General features: G+C 38.8%; 1 protein-coding gene across 7 annotated transcripts; it reads left to right on the top strand.

Annotated features, from left to right (window-relative positions):
- The first annotated feature begins 4,587 nt into the window (after positions 1 to 4,587).
- On the top strand, positions 4,588 to 22,385 carry FAIM (Fas apoptotic inhibitory molecule). Of its 7 annotated transcripts, XM_069473170.1 has the most exons (6): positions 4,588 to 4,884; positions 12,217 to 12,275; positions 13,657 to 13,789; positions 14,141 to 14,369; positions 19,614 to 19,663; positions 21,944 to 22,385. In XM_069473170.1, the coding sequence occupies exons 2-6, from the start codon at positions 12,232 to 12,234 to the stop codon at positions 22,091 to 22,093; spliced, it is 606 nt and encodes a 201-aa protein (XP_069329271.1). In that variant the 5' UTR covers positions 4,588 to 4,884; positions 12,217 to 12,231; the 3' UTR covers positions 22,094 to 22,385. The 7 variants fall into 7 exon arrangements, with proteins under 7 accessions (XP_069329271.1, XP_069329275.1, XP_069329273.1 ...); XM_069473174.1 differs by lacking the exon at positions 12,217 to 12,275; XM_069473172.1 differs by lacking the exon at positions 12,217 to 12,275 and having other exon boundaries at positions 4,588 to 4,867; positions 21,944 to 22,342.
- Positions 22,386 to 22,812: the final 427 nt, after the last annotated feature.

Raw genomic sequence — 22,812 nt, 5'->3', positions numbered from 1 at the left:
ACGTAAGTACTATTATCTCTATTTTACAAATGAGAAAATTAGAAAATAGAAGCCTGCCCCAAAAAACAATTGAAAAATGACTTGTCAAGGTCACATACTAGTATGTGGCAGATCCAGGATGTGAACCCAGGCCTTCAGGCTGCACTTGACAATACCACTTCTTGTGATGGGCATCTGCTCTACCATCAGATTGGTGCATGAATTTATTACAATTTGCAATTATTTCATCCATCTATTAGTTATCTATTGATGTATAACAAATTATCCCAAAACATAATAGCTAAAAATAAATATTTATTATCTTAAAATTTCTGTGGGTCAGGAATACAGAGAGGATTAGCAGGATGTCTAGACAAGATCTTTCACAGGATTGCAGTCAACCTGTTGGCCCAGGCTATGGTCATTTCAAGGTTCAACTGGGGCAAAAGGATTCACATCCAAACTTACTCCAGCCTCAATTCATTCCTCCTCAAGTGGGCCTCTCCCCAGGCTCTCTTAGTGTCCTTGTAACATGGCAGCTTCCCACAGCGTGCACAGCCCAAGAGAGTATGCAAACACCTAAGAAAGAAACTGCAGTCTTTTTCATAACCTAATCTCAGAATTTATATATATCATTACTTCTGTTATATGCTATTGGTCACACAAACCAACCCTGGTAAAATGTGGGAGAGGACTATACAAGGATGTGAATACCAGGAAATGGGGATCATTGCGCCTATTTTGGAGAATGGCTATCTCAGTCTGCTCATTTTTTGTGACTGCCTCCTCCACTAGAATGTAAACTTCATGAGTGGGGAGAAATGATCAGTGCTGTTCACTGTTGTATTTCTTGCCATGGCACCTGCCATATAATAGATGGTCAATAAATATTGAGTAAATATTAATATAATGATGAAAATGATATGAATTCCAAAGGATGAGCTCCCTATAATCCTCTCTTACTTTCAGACAAATTCCCAGTTGCCATTCATGGTACCATTTAAATAATTTTTTTTCAGAGATAGGGTCTTGCCATGTTGCCCAGGTGGGACTCAACTGATCCTCTGGCCTCAGCCTCCTGAGTAGCTTAAGTAGCTGAGACTACAGGTGCAGACCACCATGCCTGGTCATTCAATTAATTTTTAAAAACAAGAACATTTACTCACGTGTATAAAGTTATAGAATGTGGACTTCGTACACACACCAAACTCATGGGAATGCTGACCTTTAGGGAAGAGAAGAGAGTAATAGTATTGAGGTTTTCTTCTAGAGACAGGGTCTGACTCTGTCACCCAGGCTATAGTGTAGTGGCTCGATCATAGCTCACTGCAGCCTTGAACTCCTGGGCTCAAGCAGTCCTCCTGCCTCAGCCTCCCGAATGGTGGGACTACAGGCACGTGGCACCACATCCAACTAGTTTTTTTATTTTTTGTAGAGACAGTGTCTCGCTATGTTGCCCAGGCTGGTCTTGAACTCCTGGCCTCAAGCAGTCCTCCCACCTGGGCCTCCCAAAGTGCTGGGATTACAGGCATGAGCTACCATGCCAGGCATTCTATGAAAATTTTTCACTGAAGCAATATTTAATAATGGTCAATTCTGGGAGGCAGGAATATGTGTATTATCCTCTGTATTTTTCTACAGTTTTAAAATTTCTCAAAATAAACAAGACAAAAAAATTTTAAAGTCTTGACCAATTGTGACATGTGCCTGTACTGCCTTCCTTTGGCTCTTTGCTCTAATTAGGGCTGTGGCTATAAATTCCACTTTCCAGATAATTCAGACCAAAATCTATTTTCTCCTGGAATTGTCCAAGCTTTTCTGGTCTGCAGTTGTATATAATCTCCTCGGTTTGCTGCTTCTTCGTTTTCTGTGTTTGTGTCGCTAGAGCCACAGCCTCCTTGTATTGAGGGAGATGCCTAAGCAGCAGCAGCCTGGCCAAGAGCAGGAGACTGCGGTCACTGGCACTGGTTCTGACACACAGCCATCTGAGGTTAGCCCAGCTGCCAGAATCCCAGGCCTGGGCTTGTTTCTAAAGTTTTGTTATTTGTTCTATAACTATTATTCCTCCCTGGTCTGTTTCTAAAGTATTGATGTCTCTTCCTTGAACACATAACTAGTGGTCATCCTGGACCAACACTGGAAAGGGACATGGAAAATTTTAAATCTGTATCAAATGTACATAACTTTTTCCTTTTATTTTGGTTTCCATTCATGCTGTTTAAAAAGTGAGTTCAGAAAATCAGTCAATCAATTAACAATTCCCTTTTCAAAAGGAGACCCACTAAAAACATGGACTATTGTGAATGAAAGGGTTTTTAGCTGCTCTCTTAAAATAAATCATTGGTGTCTATGGGCAAGTCGGTGAGAGGCAATTTATGAGGTTAGAACAGCATCTAGGTACTTTCTGGGAAACAAGGAAATAACCTGAGAGTAAGAACAAAGTCAAAAGCAGGATCAGTCTGAGTAAGTACATTTTGTACCCAAGTTCCATATCTTTACAGTATTTTGTTCAGACTTTATTTCTTTCCATAATGGTCCTGTCACGTAATAAGTAACTATTCCTACCTCAGGTGTCCTGGGCCTGTGGAATGGGTAGGTGTAAAAAGCAGCCCAAACTGGTATTGTTCCTCAATTCCATATATCCCAGAAACTATACCAGAGAGGAAATAGTGGCACAGAACAAGCCAGCTGAGGAATCATGGACTGCCTTACCTATTCAGGGTGCAGACTGAGGTGTGCCTCATGGATAGGCCAAACCCCATTGTAATCTGCGACTCCTGAGCAGAGGAGTTCTCTAGGCCTCTAAGAGTAGGCCCAGATTCTTCTTCAAGCACAATTAATATTTTTCCAATAACAGGCCCTGTTAATGAACTTTTCAAATCCCACAGGCCAGGCTCCACATCTTGGCCCTACAACTTCTGAAGGGCTTTGGGTTTCTTCTTTAAACAATATCTTGAGCTGCTCCCCAGATTTCCTGGTCCTAGCCCAGCAACTGAGGATTGTTTCTCAGAAAAACTAAGGACTAAGAAAAAGCAATCAGCTAGCCTTGTCCCTTCTCTGGGAATTTCCACTCTGGGGCCTTTTATCTGTCCCCCTTGATTCATTCTTTCAACAGTCATTTATTGAAAACTCTGTTCAAGACACTGCTGCAAAACAAAATACAGAGATGAAAGTTTTTGTTTTCAGGGAGTTTTCAACACAGGACAGCAAACAAGAAGTCAGAGCTTACTAAATAGAATCCCTGTAACATAATTTGCTTAAGAAATCGGTCTTTATTACTTTGCAAACTAGTTAACCTAATGAATAGGTTGTTCCCTATTGTCTCTTAACTCCACCTTTTCCCACATACTTGCCAGAGCACCTAGAAACCTCACCTACTCTACCAACCACAAAGGTTAAACAATCCTTATATTAACACCAAGCTGCAGGAAGAAATTACACAATGGGCCTCAGATGTCCCTCCATCCCAGTCTGAGTCTTTGTAGGCTGCAATAACAAAATTCCTTAGACTGGGTAATTTATAAACAACAGAAATGTATTGCTCCAAAACCAAGGAGCCAGCAGATTCAGTCTGGTGAGAGCTTATTTTCTGCTTCAGAGATGGTGCCTTCGCGGTGTATCCTCACATGGCAGAAGGGTCAAACACGGCAAGCCTGTTTTATAAGGGCATTAATCCCATTCACGAGGCCAGAGCCCTCATGACCTAATCACCCCCTAAAGCCCCACCCCTTAATACTGGGGGTTAGGTTTCAACATATGAACTTGGGGGCACACCAGGACTCAAACCATAGCAGCCCCCAAATCTGCCGGCCTTCAGAAGCCCTTCAACATCCCTTTGCAGGTGTCTATTCTATTGCTGGCCTACGCTCCACAGGGACCACGAACTGTTCTCCTCAGATGGCCCGCTCAACAACTTTTCTCACTCTCTGTAGGTGAAAATCAAGACCACCCAAAACACTACCCAGGCCTGCTCTGCATTCACTCATTCAACAAATTACTTTATCAGAGCTACTGTGGGTCTGCACTGTGCAGATGTGGAAAATAGAAGATTCAGAGCCAAGGCCCCTGCATTGGTAGATCTCAGTCTATAATTGCTACATATTAAGCAAAAATTACAGAAATAATCGCAGGCCCTGAAAAATTCCAGGTGTTGCAAGTCTTAACAGCCAGGATAGTTTTCCTTAAAAAATATTTGAAGAACAATCACAACAACAAAATGGAAGTTAACTAAGGGAAGATGTGAGGAGGAGTGTCTAGGCAGAAGGAAGAGCATTTGCAGAGGCCCTGGGTGAGGAGCTTGCAGCTTTTAAGGATCTAAATGAATCAAGGAGGCAGGGGCTGCTAGATCATACACGGGGCTTCATGCCCACCTAAAGGAGTTCGGGTCTTTAAAGGAGTAATGAGACTCCAAAAAAGATTTTTAAGGAGCGAATGCCAGGTTCAGGTTTACCTTCCCCATGGTTTCAGAGAGGGTACAGGGGCTGTTTTTGCCCACTAGGTTATTCCCAGCGTCCAGCCCGGCACGCGGCTGGCTCTTACCAACATGTGTCGGCGGGATGACTGGATGCACTGCGGGACTTGCAGAGGTTCTGGGTGGGGAATGAGGAGGGCCCGTGCGGAGACCGCGAAGCCACCGGCGGAGGCAGTGGGCGGGGGTTGTGTCTGTGGTGCGGGGAGCGGGTGGCCGCCTGCGCTGGGCGCCCCGGGGGACCCGAAGCGCGATAAACAGTCGGCGCGTTTGGTATTCGCGCCTGCAGAGCTTTCAGCTTCCGCACCGCTGGCGCCTGTTTCTTGGTGAAGGGAGCAAGGCCACGCGGTCTACGAAGCCGAGTCGGAACCAACCGGTTGCTTGGTGCGACCACCCCCTAGAACCTCCCGCGGCACCCAGGTGAGACAGCAGCCCAGGTGGGGTCGGCTCCGGCTCGTGCCCTCTCAGCGCCTGACCCCGGCCCCCAGCTCGGCACCCGGAAGCCCCTGCGCACAGCCCCCGGCGGCCCCGCGCCCTCGGCCCCGCAGCGGCTCGGACGGCAGCCATCTCCCGGCGGCGGCGGGCAGCGTCTACGCAGTCGGTGGGATCCCGCCGGGTGAGGCGCGGGGCCTTAGCGGGGTGAGTTCCGGACAGTCTCTGTCGGCCCGCCTGTTATCCAAGGCCTAGGGGCGGTATTCCGCTCCCCGCCAACTGAGGGCTGAGACGGAGGTTCCGCGGGGTGGGGGCGAGGGCGTCCCTGCCCGGCCAGGCCCTGCGACTGGCCGCACCGGCCTCTAGTCTGTTCACAAACTATAATCTCTCTGTCGAAAACTTGAAACAGAAAGGCACAAGGGAGGAAGCAAATCAGCCGTACCCCTGCTCTCCAAGACAAGCCGGGTTAACATTAAGATGTGTTTCCTTCCAGTCCGTGTTTCCCTGTAAGCATGAGCAGAATTTATTTTTGCAGAACCTGGATCATAAAGTGCTGTAATTAGGCCCCTCTCTCTTAATAATACATCACGTGCATTTTATCCGTGGCTTTAAATGTTTTTCTACGTCCTTTTTATTGGCTGCACTAGACTATGCACTCCTGTGTGCCAGGCTGACTACCGCATCCATCCCCAGCACCTGGCTTGGGCTTTGACTGGATTGTGATTTACTTAATGGAGTCGCTCCCTGATGGTGAGCGTACAGGTGGTTTGCAGGTGGTTTGCAGTTTTTAATTATTAAAAAGGTAATTAGTTGAGCACAGTTCCATCTGGTTTTTTGAATATGATTATTTAGAATGAATCTTTCATAAGGCTTATGGTATAGATTGTGAAATGGACCTTTGAAAAGTTATTTTTGTGCCTCCTGTAAGTAGCATTTGGAAATACCTGGCTGAAAAAGCTTCCGACTGACTCTGTTGGAGGCACCCGTGTTTCACAAGAGGTCTGGCATACAGTGTCTATAGTTGCTGAACAAGTGACCTGCTTTATTGGCTGGCCTTACCTGGAGCTTTTGCTGAAAAGGGAACTTTGAGTGTCTTAGTTACTATTACCTTAGTAATTTTTCAACTGACTTTGGTTGGACAAATCACTGCAGTCCCCATGGTGCAGGGTTGTTAGGGAAGGGATTTTGAAAGATTGTGCTGACAGATAAGTCATGAGATACTCAAAAAGCCTTCTTTGAAGACATGTAAGTTTGAGTGCTTGACATCATCTCCATCAGTGAAAATAAATGGAATTTGTTTTTCATTTACACTTAAAAATTTCTGTGCAAAAATCGGGGGAAATTTTTTTTTTTTTTTTTTTGCATTTACCATTTTCCAGTTTGGTCACATAATCTTGAAAATTAAATGTATGCATCAGTTTAAAAACAACAAAGGATTAATTCCTTTCTCTCAAGTTTTAAACTAAAGCCTTCCTTCCTGCCCATTTGGTGGGGCTAAGACCTTACCTGTGTGGGTCCATTCTGCCCTGTGCTGCTTCCCATTGTTGTGTTATAATCATCTTTTGGTCTCTCCAGACTCCCCTACTCTGAGCTTAGTGTCCAGCTTAATGCCTGGCACCAATAACTATTGGTGTACTGGATGAACTTAGAAAATGACATGTGTTTATTAAATTGAATACTTAGAGTGTATTAAATTGAATACGTAGAGATCTATGTGACAGATACTTCTCATTCAAATGAATCAAGTAGAAGTTGGAGGCAGGGACATTTGTGATCATCTCTTGTTACAGATCTAACTGAATTCCAAGAAACCCTGCAGGCAAAGCACCCAGTTTTTTTTTTTTTTTAAACAACTTTATTGAGATATAACTCACCATATTGTTCATGCATTTACAGTGTACAATTCATTTTTTACATACTACCTTATTTTTTAAGTTATAAAATATATACAACATAAATTTGCCTTTTTAACCATTTTTAAGTGGACAGTTTAGTGGCATTAAGTAATTCACAGTGTTGTGCAACCATCATCACTATTGATTTACAAAACTTTTTCAACACCTTAAACCAGAAATGCTATAATCATTAAGCAGTAACTCTGCTAAGGTTTGGATACTTGTCCCCACCAAATCTCATGTTGAAATTTGATTCCCAGTGTGGCAGTGTTGGGAGGTGGGTCCTAATGGGAGGTGTTTGGTTCATGGGAGTGGATCCCTCATGAATACCTTAATGCCCTCCCTTGGAGGTGAGTGGTGAGTGGGTTCTCACCCTTTTAGTTCCCAGGAGAGCTGGTTGCTGAAAAGAGCCTGGTACTTCCCTCTTCTCTCACCTTGTGATCTGTACGTAGCTGGCTTCCCATCACCTTCTGCCATGAGTGGAAGAAGGCCGAGGCCCTCAACATATGCAGATGCCCAGTCTTGAACTTTTCTAGTTATCAGATAGTGAGCCAAATAAAGCTTTTTTCTTTATAAATTACCCGGCTTCAGATATTCCTTTATAGCAACACAAAACCAACGAACATTCTTTTTGTCCCCTTGCCCCAGTCTTTGGTAACCTCTAATCTACTTTCTGTCTCTATGAATTTCCCTATTCTAGATATTTTATAGAAATGGAATCATATGATATCTGTTCTTTTTTGTCTGGCTTATTTTACTTAGCATAATGTTTTCAGAGTTTATCCATGTTATAGCATATATCAGAATCTCCTTCCCCTTTTTGGCTGAATAATATTCCACATTTTATTTATCCATTCTTATGTTGATAGACACTTGGGTTGTTTTCCCCTTTGGGCTATTGGAATAATGCTACAATGAACTCTAGCCTATAAGTCTCTGCTTAAGTCCCTGCTTTCAATACTTTTGAGTATAATATATATCTAGGAGTGGAATTGCCAGGTCCTATGGTAATTCTGTGTTTAGGTTTTTGAGGAGCTGCCATTTTTTCCATGGCAGCTACACCATTTTACATTCCCACAAGCAATGGGTAAGGGTTCCAGTTTTTCCACATCCTTACCAACACTCATTATTTTCCATTTTTTTGAGTGTAGCCATCCAAGTAGGTGTGAAGTTGTATCTCATTGTGGTTTTGATTTGTGTTTTTCTCATGATTAATGGTGTTGAGCATCTTTTCATGTGCTTATTGACCATTTGTGGACCATTTGTTTTTGGAGCAATGTCTATTCAAGTTTTTTGACCATTTTTTAATTAGGTTGTTTGTCGTTCATGTTGTTGAGTTATAGGAGTTCTTTATATATTCTAGATATGAAATCTTTATCATGTACATGATTTACAAATATTTTCTCATTCTGGAGGTTGTCTTTTCACTTTCTTGATGATGTCCTTTGATGTACAAAAGGTTTAAATTTTCCTAAAATCCAAACTTCATAAAGTTCTTTTGTTGCTCTTCTTTTGGTGTCACATGTAAGAATCCATTGCCAAATCCAAGGTCATCAAGATTTACTCCTATATTTTCTTCTAAGAGTTTTGTGGTTTTAGCTCTTATATTTAGATCATTGTTCCATATTGAGATAACTTTTGTGTTAATATGGGGTGTGTGGTAGGGGACCAACTTCATTCTCTTGCATATGGAAATCCAGTTTTCCCCATACTATCTGTTGAAGAGATTATTCTTTCCCCGCTGAATAGAGTTGGCACCCTTACCAAAAATCAACTGGCCATAGATGTATGGGTTTATTCCTGAACTCTTAGTTCTATCCCATTGGTCTATTTCTGTCCTTATACCGATACCACACTGTTTTGATTACTGTAGCTTTATGGTAGGTTTTGAAATTAGGAAGCATACCTAGTTCTTATGTTGACTGAGCACCAATTGAAATGAATAAATTCTTTAAGGACAGAGGCATATTCTTTAAATTGTTGACAGCCCATAGAATAGTGTCTCTTGATAGTGGGCTCAAATAAATGCTTGTTGAATGGAAAATCTGAAGGCTGGACATTTATCATAAGAAAACTTTTATTGTGAAGGTAGATTTTCCCTTGAGAAAATAAATAGAGCATAACTGCTGCAAATCATACAAAACCACAGAGAATTTTGAAAACATGTGCAGATACTCCTCTACTTATGATGAGGTTTTGTCCCAATAAACCTATCACAAGTTGAAAATAATGTAAGCCAAAAATGTATTTAATACACATAACCTACTAAAACATCGTAGTTTAGCTTCACCTACCTTAAACATGCTCAGAACACTTATATTATCCTACAGTTGGGATAAATCATCTAACACAAAGCCTGTATTATAATAAAGTGTTTAATATCTCATGTAATTTATTGAAGTACTGAAAGTGAAAAACAATGGTTGTGTAGGTACTTGAAGTATGGTTTCTACTGCACGTGCATCTCTTTTGCAACACCTAAAGTCGGAAAATTGTAAGTTGAACCATTGTAAGTCAAACCACTGTAAGTTGGGGACCATCAGTTTTTGACTTTCAAGTGCTTTCAGGACACTTAGTGGACATTTAACTGTTTGGTGGATGAATAGATGATGTTTGCTCAGGCTGCTATTACTTTATACAGACCATTCAGAGAAGTCACCAGTTATGGAGGAAGTAAGTAAGCTTTTTTGTGAGGATATTCTTAAAATGAAGAATCAGTAAATGGCCCAAAGTATTGTAAAGTCTGTTTAAATAAAATATTGATTTCTGTGCTTTAGTGTCTGTTTAGGTTGTAGAATAAGTATTCTTATTCATACTCACTTTGTTTCTAACCTCCAGCCTAAATCTCAATTTTGTTTTGTTTCCCTCAAAAACTCACCAGTGGGTATATTTTTATGTGCATTAGGTGAATTAACTACTGATTTTTAATTTTTTTGCTGGATATGAATAGCAGTCTGTTAATCAGTTGCATTTATGGCTATTAAGAGTGTTTTCAGCATGTGCTCCCCTACTTCTGAGACAGGAGAGCAATTCCAATTAAGTGTTTTTCTTTTTAATGAGATGGAGTTTCGCTACGTTGCCCAGACTGGTCTTGAACGCCAGGGCTCAAGTGAACCTCCCTCCTCAGCCTCCTCAGTAGCTGGGCCTGCAGACATGTGCCCCTGCACCTGGCTTCAATTCCAATTAAATTTTAAAGTGCTGAGACTGGAATGGAATATGTAAAGTGACAGAGGTCACAAGACTAGTGAAACCTCTAGGATAAGAGAGTAGCACAAAAACAGGAGCCTGAGTATTTTAGACAAAATATTAAATATTAGATGGGATTTGTTGATGGAGATCTTTGTGGTGGGATCATGTGGAAATTTTTCTTTACTCCGTGTCATTATTGGGGCCTTCCACAGCCTTGTTAGAAAGTTGGACAGATAGTAAGAACCCAGGAGTGGCAATGGGGATGGCATTTGGAAGGGTGTCTTGCACCTTGATTTCTCCACGATGAGGAACAGAGGCCAGATAGACTAGGTGATCTGATTGTTTTGGGTTTTTTGTCAGTACTGAAAATTGTATGATTTTCTCATTTTTAGTTATGGCTGTTATAAGATAGTGCTCACCTTAATCCTTGCATAAAAAACACCTTTTCTAGTTAATCTCTGCCTTTGAAAGTGACACAAAATTTGAAGCATTGCAGCCTTTTATAAGCTAAATATACTAGTAATGTTTCCAGGAATAATTATGAAAAGATTTTATAATTATTATTAATATAAAATTTTTTGTCTTTTGCTTAAAAATAACAGCATGGACAGTAAAAATTGAAATACTAATTCTGTATTAATAATTTTGTATTATTTAATCAGGTCTATTGAAAAACAAGCAAAGAGATTAACAATTTTGATTTTTGACTTTCTGTTTTAAGAAGCAGCATCAATTTTGATATATACAGTTTTACAAGTAGAATTGGATTGCTTCAAATTTGCGAGATCATTGCTTCAGCACTTCATCTTGCCATTGTTTGTAATTCTCCCCTAAATATTATGTATACTATCAATTATTAGAGATTGAAAAATTGCTATTTTTAGGTAGTCTGTAAATGATTGTTGAAGTTCATTATAATAGAAAACGGCAATTCTTTCAGGTTTGAATGCTACATTACTGAACTTTCTGGAGTCTCTGAAAGTTGCAGAGCAAAATTTGAATGATATCCCTAAATCCACTCTAACTTAGAAAGGATGCCTTATCAAAGTTTATATTATGCTGTTTGGCTTACTATATTACTATGTCTTCTTTTTGTTTTTATAGTTGCAAGGTACCCCACAGTTTTGTAGGAGATTTTTAAGATTAGAAAAATTTACAAATTTGTACAGTGCTAATAAAAAAAGGATTTATTTTAGGTACAAACCTTTACCTAGTTTTCATTCTAGAATTCTTAGCTTTTCTTGCCCATTGGATTGCTCTTATGGGCGCAGATCTCTTCTTTAACATATTTTTAACAATTTGTGGCTTCTGGCTGTTTCCAGCAAGGGAGGGTTGGCAGTCTCCTGTTTTTAACAAGGAGAGAGCACCCTTGAGCATCTATAGCAATAAGGTATTTTATTACGGAGAGGGCCAACCTGGGGTAGATCTTGGGACTAAAAAATAGTTGAATTTATGATAGTTCGGCAGGGGTTCAACTTTTAATCTGCAATTGTCAAATGTGGAGGGTTTCCTCTACATTTGAGTATGTGTGTGCTTCTTATTTTAGTAAAACTTAATTAGCACTACAGCCCAGTTACTGTTTAGTTCATTGCAGAGTACCAGGCTCTGATTCTGGCTTGGGCCCTGCTTATGACTGGAACAAACCAACATATCCTTGGCTGCTTTCTGCAAACTTACCAGTTCTTTGAAGTTATCTAAAACAAACAAACAATCAAAAGATTTAAAAATTATATTCCACCCTAATGTAGCCTTATAAATTTAATACAAAGATTACACTTTAAATTAGTTACCACCATGTAACATTGATGTTCCCAGAAGATGCCATGATATTTATCTTGGAGTTTTATGTATTCCCTGACCCACTGCCTCATACCCTTGGGGCTGCTTCTGCTTCCATTTGAGAAGCACGGGACCCAGAGGATCCCTTTGGTCTCTTGCAGCTCTCATATGCTATAATACTTGAAATAAACTAGAGTTTATTCTCTAGTTTTAAGAAATTGTATTTTTAAGAAATTTTAAATCCATGACAGGAAAAAATGTGATTGCCTGATTTGCATGATTTAACCTCTTTCTCTGAAAATTAAAGATTGCAATTCTATTGTATGTAAAAGCTGTTTCATCAGAAACTGCATGCAATTTAAGAAATGCTTTGCAAAGTTAGAAAAATCCCTTGTAGATGTCATCTTTGTTGCTTTCGATCTTTCTTTGCTGCAATTCTGCTTTTTTCTTTCCTGGCTGCTAATTGGATTAAAGACTGTTTTGCCAATCATGGCATCTGGAGATGACAGTCCTATCTTTGAAGATGATGAAAGGTAAATGTCTTGCATTGCAATAATACTAGCCTTTGAAATATTCAAGATTGTTGTGATTATTTAGAAGAATTATTTATCCAAGCTACTGTGTTAAGGACACATTTTGTAAAATTGCAGAATGCATGGTTTTACTCTTTGATGATTTAGAGTAAGTATGGTAAATACCTGGCATGGAATGGAAGTGGCCATCAGTAACATGGCATTCTTTTCTGTAGAACCTTGATGTGAGGTCTTCCTGATTCCTCTCAGCACAGAGGTCTTGGCAACCACTTCAAAATAATATAAGATCTGTTTACCATCTCTGGTTTACAGCATACAAAGGCAATTAGAGTGAACAAAGAGGAAGATGTAGTTAAGAGAACAGGCTTTGGAGCTCTGTCCTAGGTTTAAATCCCATCTCTGCCACTTAATGTCATTGTCACCTTAGGCAAACCCTTAGCCTCTCTGAGCTTCATCTGTAAAATAAGGGTACTAATAGTACTCATCTCATGGTGATTCTGAGTTAATATATTTAAAGTTCTTATAACAGTGACTGGCATGCAGTAAGCACTTAATAGCTATTAGCTACAATCATTATTACTGTAATAAATGTTATTTCTCTCAAAGCTAAAAAGATATATCAATATCAAAATATATATGTATTATATACAGTATATATCTTTCACATAGGATATATACTTTATAAAAATAAAAATATTAATATCAAAAATATATGTTTAAATCATGCCAGAGATTTTTGACAAACCAGAATCATTTATTTTTTTAATAAGATTTCCTGTAGTAATGCCAAGAACTACTATTTTTCATAATATTTTAAAATTATTTTCCTCTCTGTTATGGGACATTTCTTCCATGACTGCTTTTTTTCTCAGTCTTAATATGATAAATTAGAACCCATTTTTAGTACAACAAATGCCTAGTCATTAGTTTAAGTTTGGAAGATCTGAAGAGTTCTTATTTTGGAGTGATTGGATCTGAAAAAGAAAAAATTAAATCCTTCACTTTTTAAATACTGTGCTTTTAAATACTGTGGGAGAAGAGTAGAGACTTCTTACTGACCTTTCCACGTACTATACTGTAGCCTGGCCGAGAATACTATCCAGGACAAACTAAAGGATTCTTAATCCTATTAATATTAAGGTGACTTTTTTTAGAATTAATCGGACTATATACCCATATATAGTAGTTGTATCTTAAAAGAAGAGTGAATAAGAGGGAGAAAATAGTTACATGTACTGTGAGTAGGATTTCTTAGGTAATATCACTGTATTATTTCAAAATTTTAGAAGTTTCAATCTGATATTTTCATCCTGGAAGGATTAATTGGTTATTTTATTACTACTTTTTTCCCCATTATAATTGCTTTATTTTATTCCTTTAGCCCTCCTTACAGCCTGGAAAAAATGACAGATCTCGTAGCCGTTTGGGAGGTTGCTTTAAGTGACGGTGTCCACAAGATTGAATTTGAACATGGAACCACATCAGGCAAACGAGTAGTATATGTAGATGGGAAGGTAGGAAAAAAAATGTTACTTGTGAAATATGGTATACAGAGAAACTTGATTTTATTAATGTAGCTTCTTCATAATGTAAATTCAGACTTTTTTTCTTACAGTGGTTATCTTTATGTTTTTGGCTTATTTTGCTGTACAAAGCAAACTGATAATAGTTATAAAATTCATAGACTAGAACATCTGCTGTTTAAACTTAAAATGCCTTTATTTTCTAAAACCTTGGCATCGTGAACTAATAAAATTACATCTAAATAGCATTGCCTTTGTTCACTTTAATTACATTATTTCTAAAATTAAATATTAATTTTCTTCCATTTGTGTGTTTTTAAACTTTTATATTTTGTTTCTTAGGAAGAGATAAGAAAAGAATGGATGTTCAAATTAGTAGGCAAAGAAACCTTCTGTGTTGGAGCTGCAAAGACAAAAGCAACCATAAATATAGATGCTGTTACTGGTTTTGCTTATGAATATACTCTGGAAATTAATGGGAAAAGTCTCAAGAAGTATATGGAGAACAGATCAAAAACCACCAACACTTGGGTATTACACTTGAATGGTGAGGACTTTAGAGTTGTTTTGGGTAAGTTAGTGCTGTTTCTGCAGAATTTATTGGTTTTTTTATGATGGCTGTTTACTTAGCTCTTCTAACTCTGCAGACCTTTTATGGAGCTTTGAATAGGAGAAGGAGTGTAAGTGTAGGTGTGTTTCTAATGTGATCTGTGTGAATGAAGTATTCATTTAACCCACCATTTTATAGATGATATCTTAGAACAGGTTTTATAGTGATCTATTTGAGGATTATAAACTTAGGTTAAAAATAAGTAACGTTAGGCCAGGCGCGGTGGCTCACGCCTGTAATCCTAGCACTCTTGGGAGGCCAACGCAGGCGGATCGTTTGAGCTCAGGAGTTCGGGACCAGCCTGAGCAAGAGTGAGACCCTATCTCTACTAAAAGTAGAAAGAAATTAGCTGGACGACTTAAAAATATATAGAAAAAATTAGCCGGGCATGGTGGTGCATGCCTGTAATCCCAGCTACTTGGGAGGCTGAGGCAGGAGGATTGCTTGAGCCCAGGAGTTTGAGGTTGCTGTGAGCTAGGCTGACGCCACGGCACTCTAGCCTGGGCAAAAGAGCAAGACTCTGTCTCAAAAAAAAAAAAAGTAACATTAATATAAATATTTGTTATTATTTGGTATTTTATTTTATAAGTATATCTTAAAGACAGGTGAAAATTTAAGATTCATCAGTAAGAGAGGACTTTTTCTCTAGGTAGTAATAGGTTTAGGACTTGCATAAGATCAAGATGGTCAAAGTCCAGATAAAATAGATTTTTTAAAAAGTAACTTTTTCTCTCTTCTGGTTACTTCTAGTATTTCCTACTTCTCATATCACTCAGCTAAGACTGTTTAGATCATCTCATTAATTAGTTGATTACTTTATTTAGATAATATTTATAGGATAAATATTACATAGTATTTCATTAATATTGATTTTAGTATTTAATATTAAATTATAATATATTATAGAAAACAATAATAAAATATAACATTAAAACATTCTATTAATTTAATATTAATTTTAAATATTAATATTTAATGTTACATAATATTAAATGAACAAAATGTTGGTTAGCATACCAGGCATTAAGCATTCATAGATGAAGAGACCTTGTCCATGCCTTTAAAGAGTCCACAGTCTAGTTGGATGTTAGCAAATACCTTTTTTTTTTAGAATGAAAAATGTTTACCAAGTAATAAATGCACATAGGTTAAAAAAAAAAAACCAAAAACTCCTGAATAGCTTATTTATTGAAGAAACTGGATTGATTTGTCTTGAAGAGTTTCCTATGGTCTGGATTTTGCCAATTGCATGCCTGTGATGTTCCTCTGTCTTCCATATTTCCTAAAAATTGGTAGTTGCATCTGAAGAATTAGTCAAATTTAGGTTTAATTTTTTTTTTTTTTTGCAAGACCACCTTATAGTTTACTGTATCAGGAAGCACCTGGTGCTTATTTGTTACACTTTTTTTGATGTTGGCAACCATTTATCCGAAGTGCCTAGATCTATTAATACATTAGTGATTGACCAATAGTGGTATTCTGATTCTATCATTCCTTGTTTATTAGCTAGAATACTTCTATAAATAGAAACTTCTGTTGTCAGGCTACAGTTGCAAAAAAAAAGAAAAGAAACTTCTGCCCGGACACAATGGCTCACGCCTGTAATCCTAGCATTCTGGGAGGCTGAGGTGGGAGAATTGCTTCAGGTCAGGAGTTGGACACCAGCTTAAGCAAGAGCAAGACCCCATCTCTTCAAAAATATATTAATAGAAAAATTAGCTTGGCATGGTAGTGTGTGCCTGAAGTCCCAAGTCCTGGAAAGGCTGAGACAGGAGGATCACTGGAGCCCAGGAATTTGAGGTTGCAGTGAGCTCTGATGACACAGCTGCATTCTAGCCAGGGTGACAGGGCAAGACTCTGTCTCAGAAAAAAAAAGAAAAAAAGGAAGAAACTTCCTGTCATCTACTATTTGGTTACACAGTAGTATATTTTGTATAGGAAATGCAGAATAACTGCTAATTTTTCCTTTTATTCACCAGCTTTCAAAATATTGAATTGGTTTCCTTTTCTTCCTCTAAAGGTGATCATTTAGTGTTTTTTAAAGTTATTAATGCATGGATTTAAACAATTTGATGTGTTTCAATACATTGCATTTATTCTTATTGGTGCTCAAACTGTCTCATTTTACTGATAATTGTAATTCAAGTTGAGGAATACAAAGTTTTTACGTAACCTTATGTAACAGCCGTATCTTTCATATCTTTTATTATGTTCTTTCATATCTTTTATGATTTTCTTAATTTTTTTATTTTTGTTGTTGTTTGTCTTAGACAACAAATTTAATTTTCTTACAATTCTGGAGGCTAGAAGTCTGAGACAGATGTTGCTTCCTCACCACCCAAAACCTGTGAGGCATCTGAGGGGACTGAAGCTAGAGTTGATTAACATTCTTAGGGATGGTAGTCACCACACCACTGAACAATGTGGGAGGAAAATAAAGACAGCAGGAGGAAAGATAATATGATGAACTTCATGTGGGAAGAAGTTCTCTTTCTGTTCTGAAAGCTTCCACTGCTATGAAGGCATGTATGGCACATACCTGCTCGGTACTCACCTGTGGAGTTCCCAGCTCCGGGTCATGCGGGCTGAGGGGATCTGCAGGCAGGGAGAGGAGATGCGCCCGGATGAACGTGCTGCAGTACCTCCCGGGAGTCATTGAATCCACTTGTGAGTCGCAATAGATTTGACATTTTATCAGATAGATATGTTCTTTTATTAACATATCTTTTTCTGAATAGGTGATATATGATTCAGAAATCAAAATGGCATAAAAAGATACATGGAAAAGTCGTTTCCACCCCTGTTCCCATCCACCTTGTTTCCCCCCAGGGAAACCATTTTTAATAAAAGATAACCATTTTTAATAGTGTGTCCTAGTCTTTTTAAATTCAGATTCAAGCAAATACAAATATTACCTACTTATTACATAAAAGCATCTTGCTTTATTCACTTAGGATATTCAGAAGATCCTTTTATATCAGTACTTTTAGGCCAGGCATGGTGACTCATACCTGTAATACTAGCACTCTGGGAGGCCAAGATGGGAAGATCACTTGAGCTCAGGAGTTTGAGACCAGCCTGAGCAGGAGTGAGACCCAATCTCTATTAAAAGTAGAAAAAATTAGCTGGGTGTGGTGGCAAGCACCTATAGTTCCAGCTGTTTGGGAGGCTGAGGCAGGAGGATCACTTGAGCCCGGGAGTTTGAGGTTGCTGTGAGCTAGGCTGACTCCATGTCACTCTAGCCTGGGCAACAGAGCAAGACCTTGTCTCAAAAAAATAAATAAATAATCAGTACTTTTTAATACTTTTTGTAATGGCAGAGTAAATTTCAGTAGTAGTTTATTTAACTCATCCCCAACAGATGGGCACTTGAGCTGTTTCTGATCTATTGCTGTTAGAAGCAATGCTGAATGACTAGTTTCATTCACATGCCTCTCGGAATACAGTGCACATATTGTTTTAGTGCAAATTCCTAGAAGTGGGAGAGTAGGATTTCTGGGTCAAAGAATAATTGCATTTATTATTGTAATAGATTTCTGCCCGGTTTGTCTCCATGGTACTTTTACCATTTTGTATTCCCACATTTCCCCTCAAGTTCACCAGCAAAGCACATTGCCATACTTTTGGACTTTTTGACATTCTGCTAGGCGAAAATGTTATTTCAGGATTGTTTTTATTTGCCTTTTTCAAAACTGAGTGAGATTGAGCATCTCACATTTGAGGACCTTTGGTATTTCTTTTCTGATGATGCCTGTTCATGTCCTTTGCCCCTATTTTCTTTTGGGTTTTTGGTCTTTTTCTCTTTGATTTCTAGAAGTCTTTTTGTTAGTAGGATTAGTCTTTTGTGCTATGAGTTTCAAATATTTGTTTCCCAGTTTGTCACTTATTGTATGACTTTGCCTGTGTGTGTGCATGGTATTTTTCAATCATGCAGAAGGTTTTTTTTTTACTATTACGTAGTCAGATTTAATCCATTTTTCTTTTATGGCTTCTGGATTATCAGTGTTCTTCAGAGGTGTGCCAATAAGCTATTATAGAATATGCACATGTGCAGTAAGCATACTAAATAAAATGTCCATGTTCACCACCATTGTGGTTTATCTTAGCACTGTGTGCTCTGTTCATGTGTTGGGACAAGCTGGGTTTCCCTGCAGCTGAGACTGTAGAGGCTTCCCACTCAGGCTGCCACTGGGGTGACCAACCCCCACCCATATGTCCTGGGCCTCTCTGCCTTTCTCTTTTTTCCTTCTAGTTCATCTAAAGTCTTCTCTCCACTGTCTAAGTAAGGCTCCCATCTCAAAGTGTAGGGAGAAATGAATCCACTTTAGACCATGCTTCTGGAGCAACGGCCTGCCAGAGTCAGACCCCTGACTGGTGCCTCACACTTGACCCCTGGACTTATTGTGCACATACAGGTCATATTTCTTTCTCTTCTTTACAATACGCAAAGCTGGTCTTCTGGCTTCTCAATGAGTGCAGCCTTCTCTCCTGCTATTCCCCAGGACTCTAACGTTCACAAGGGGCTCTGGGGACTTGCCCACCCTGAGGTGAGCTATGGCAAGTAAACTGATGCACAAATGTGTTGTGGCGGCACTTTGTAGCTTACTGTTCAATATTGTTCAGTCCACCAGTTATACTTATTTTTTTCCATATGATCAAATAATTTTTCTCAAAAGTGAAACCATTGTAAAAAGGAATAGATGTTATTATGCTACCCACTAAAAAACCGAAGGCTAAATTTCTAAACCTGACATACTATATAGCCTATATAAACCCTATGGCAGCTTTTTGTGGTGGTCTGTTTGTGCCATCATCCAGTTGAATCAGTGTGCGAGGCAGAGAGAATCATCTGGTCACTGATATTAAAGGACATTTTGTGTGGGAAGGTCCCTCCTCACATTCATTTATATGCATCCTCCTTTAAAGATTGTCCTTCAGTATTTATTTTGTTTAACAGGACTTCATCAATTAGTATTGGGACCATAAAACATCTTATAAGATCGTTTTGTTTCATTTTGGTTTGTGAACAAGAATAAATACAGTTGCATCAAATTCTAGGAGAGTTTCAAAGCCAAGAAAAAGTATTGAGCTTTGGAATATTAATGGACTTTCAGAAACCCAGAAACTTTTCTTAAAATAATAAACATGTAAAGTTTACTTTTAAATCATAGATTTATAACTTTTAAAATTTTGTTACTTTTACAGAAAAAGACACTATGGATGTATGGTGCAATGGTAAAAAAATGGAGACAGCAGTAAGTTGACCTTTTGATTACTCTCAGTGCCATGTGTATAAGTTACCATTGAAATGCTGCATTTCCTAATTAAAGAGATTTGATAATTAACTAAGGTCTGCTTCATAAAAACAAAAATCGATTAAGTACTCCTGACTCCAAACTCTGAAAACCTTTCCCAGACAGTGCGTAGAGCAGTGAGAGTTTGGAGACAGCATATGTTCTGAGCTGGCACCAACCTCACACTCTACCTTTCCTCTCCTGGACCAGTCTCTATCCTAGAAAGAGTCCCCACATTAAAAATTCTTCCCCCAGCTGGGCACCTGTAGTCCTGGCTGCTCAGGCAACTAAGGACAGAGGATTGCTTGAGCTTAGGAGTTCAAGACTAGCCTGGGCAACATAGCAAGATCTCTTCTCTTGAGGAAAGGAAAAAATTCTTCCCCCAAAGGATGTCATTCTCATGTGTTTATCCATGTTAAGTGGTGCTTTATATATCACTGCTTCTCAAACTTGCATGCATAGAAATCACCTTGGGTAATGTTAAAATGCAAATTCTAACATTTCCTTAGTGCTGCCAATACTGCTGGTCCACAGATCACACTTTGAGTAGCAATGCTTTGTTCCATACACCCAAAGCAGACAACAGTTTCTTTTTTTTTTTCTTTTTTTTGAGACAGAGTCTTGCTCTGTCACCCCAGGTAGAGTGCAGTGATGTTACCATAGCTCATTGCAACCTCCAGTTCCTGGGCTTAAGTGATCTTCCTGCCTCAGCCTTCCAAGTAGTTGCAACTATAGGCACGTGCCACCAAGCCCGGCTAATTTTTTCTATTTTTAGTACAGACAGGGTCTTGCCCTTGCTCAGGCTGGTCTTGAACTCCTGAGCTCAAGTGATCCTCCTGCCTCAGCCTCCCAAAGTGCTAGGATTACAGGCATGAGCCCTAGACAACACTTTTCTAAAAGGGAGGTTTTTTTAAAAAAGTAGTACATGGCCAGGCACAGTGGCTCATGCCTGTAATCCTAGCACTCTGGGAGGCCGAGGCAGGAAGTTCGAGACCCGCCTAAGTAAGAGCAAGACCCTGTCTCTACTAAAAATAGAAAAAATTAGCCGGGCTTGGTGGCACACGCCTGTAGTCGCAGCTACTTGGGAGGCTGAGGCAGTCTAGACCAGCAGTGCCAAGGCAGGAAGAAAGAGGCTACCGACTCACTGTGGCCAGGCACACAGAAATCCCCACCTAGACTCCGGTATGTTCGGCTTGTTATCAGGTGCTTGCATTGCTATGGCTGTGGATGGGATGAATATCAAGCAGGAATTCAATTGTGGTGAGCACAGGGGAGAGTGGAAAGCAGGAAGTGTGGGACTAGGAGCTGAAATCACTAGGTGCACATTCTCATGTGTCTTGGGACCTGCTGGCCAAACAGGAAGTACTCGCCCTGGTATCCATTCTTTCATGCTGGCTCGGATGTGAACACCAGGGCTAGAGATAATGAGAAGCTGTCTTCTCTCATCACATTTGAGCTTGGTGCATGTTGTAGTTGCTGCCATTACGTCATTTATTTATTATAGGTGTAGAACAATAAGGAGAGTTGCTTGGAGAAAAGGTCTGGGATGAATTTATTCACAGACCATGATACAGTCTTCCAAATCCAGTATGTATTTTACACTTACACAGCCTATGTCATTTCAGATGAGTTACATTTCAGGCACTCAATAGCCACATGTGGCCAGTGGCTACCATAGTGGACAGAGCAGGTCTAGATTTAATGGTGTTCAGTTTTAGGATATCTGTGTATTTTATTGTAAACCACCTTATATCCTGAGGAATCATATTTTCAGAGTGGTTAAGAACACTCTATTCCTTACTGAATGGGGCCTTCAGCAAATTTTCTGTTCCTCAATTTCCTCATCTATAAAACGGGGATAATAGTACTTCTATTAGGGTTACTGTGTGAGGATGCAATTAAATAATGCATATAAACTGTTCTTGGTATATTATAAATAACTAATACAGGTTTATCATGTTTATTTTTGAAAACATATGTTATAGATACACAGCCATGAGGTATATGTTTTTTCCTCCTGAAACTTAAGATTCTTAAGGATTGTAGGGGTTATAAAAAAGAAACTTTCAATTCATAACAGAGATGTAAAAACATCTAAAAACAAGGCTTAGAGTTTTTTGCAAAGCTTAGCATTTAACTAATATGTTATTTCATTATACCTCCAGTACTTGTAGATGGTTTTAATGCTATAGACAAAGAGAAATGTTTCTGGAACACTAATTTCTTCTTTTGTTGGTCCAGGGTGAGTTTGTAGATGACGGGACTGAAACTCACTTCAGTATCGGGAACCATGAGTGTTATATAAAGGCCGTCAGTAGTGGGAAGCGGAAAGAAGGGATTATTCACACTCTCATTGTGGATGACAGAGAAATCCCAGAGAGTCTTCAATGACTTCATGTTAATGAATTCTAATCTTGGGAAGTAAAGATCATGACTTTTTAATTACTGTGGTAATTAAATGTGTTCGGTATGTACTTATCAGTACATTTAGTCTGCAATGTTTTTATTTTTTAGTTAGTTAAAACTGTAACATTCCAAGGGTCAGGAAAAAAATTATGTACAACCATAAAAATTACAATTTATTTTGTAAATAATGTAAAATGTTTTAAAACCAAATGGAAAATGAGATATGGACCAAAATCACTAATGTTTTCCAATAGTAAATTTTACTATAATAAACACTGTAAAATGAAATTGGTGCTTCTTGATTTGTTTCTAAAAATGAGTAAGTCTTTATATATTTTTAACCTATGCAGATATGTTGTCTCTCTGTTTAGTTTAAAGCAGTTGGCACATAATGATACAATTAGTTTAACTGAAGAAAAGTAGAAACATTTTCTGTTTGAAAACATATTAAGGAAATGTCAAATAGTGTCACAAGAATTTTACTTAAAATGTGTTTCTGAAAATGTAGTTCTTTTGTTTAATTAACACGGTGAGGACAAAAAACAAGAGGAAAAGAAGCAAACTTGTTTACACCAGACTATATTAGGCGCATCCTTAGTGCTTAAAAAGTTGGAGTTGCATACCTATGTCTGAAAGTAGCACCAGCATCAGTGCGTTTGTGACGGAATCAGGCCCATCCAGGCATACTCACAAAGACCAGCCAA

The sequence above is a fragment of the Eulemur rufifrons genome, chromosome 7 (genome assembly GCF_041146395.1).
Source record: "Eulemur rufifrons isolate Redbay chromosome 7, OSU_ERuf_1, whole genome shotgun sequence".
NCBI lineage: Eukaryota > Metazoa > Chordata > Mammalia > Primates > Lemuridae > Eulemur > Eulemur rufifrons.
The sequence above is the reverse complement of the archived record's forward strand: the minus strand, read 5'-3'. Positions and strand labels throughout refer to the sequence as shown.

What these genes read in the sequence shown, in the direction of transcription:
- FAIM (XM_069473170.1), top strand. Translation starts at nt 12,232, where the DNA reads ATGGCATCTGGAGATGACAGTCCTATCTTTGAAGATGATGAAAG. An exon ending in ATCTTTGAAGATGATGAAAG is followed by an intron (nt 12,276 to 13,656) that starts GTAAATGTCTTG and finishes TTATTCCTTTAG; the next exon opens with CCCTCCTTACAGCCTGGAAA. An exon ending in GGACTTTAGAGTTGTTTTGG is followed by an intron (nt 14,370 to 19,613) that starts GTAAGTTAGTGC and finishes TTACTTTTACAG; the next exon opens with AAAAAGACACTATGGATGTA.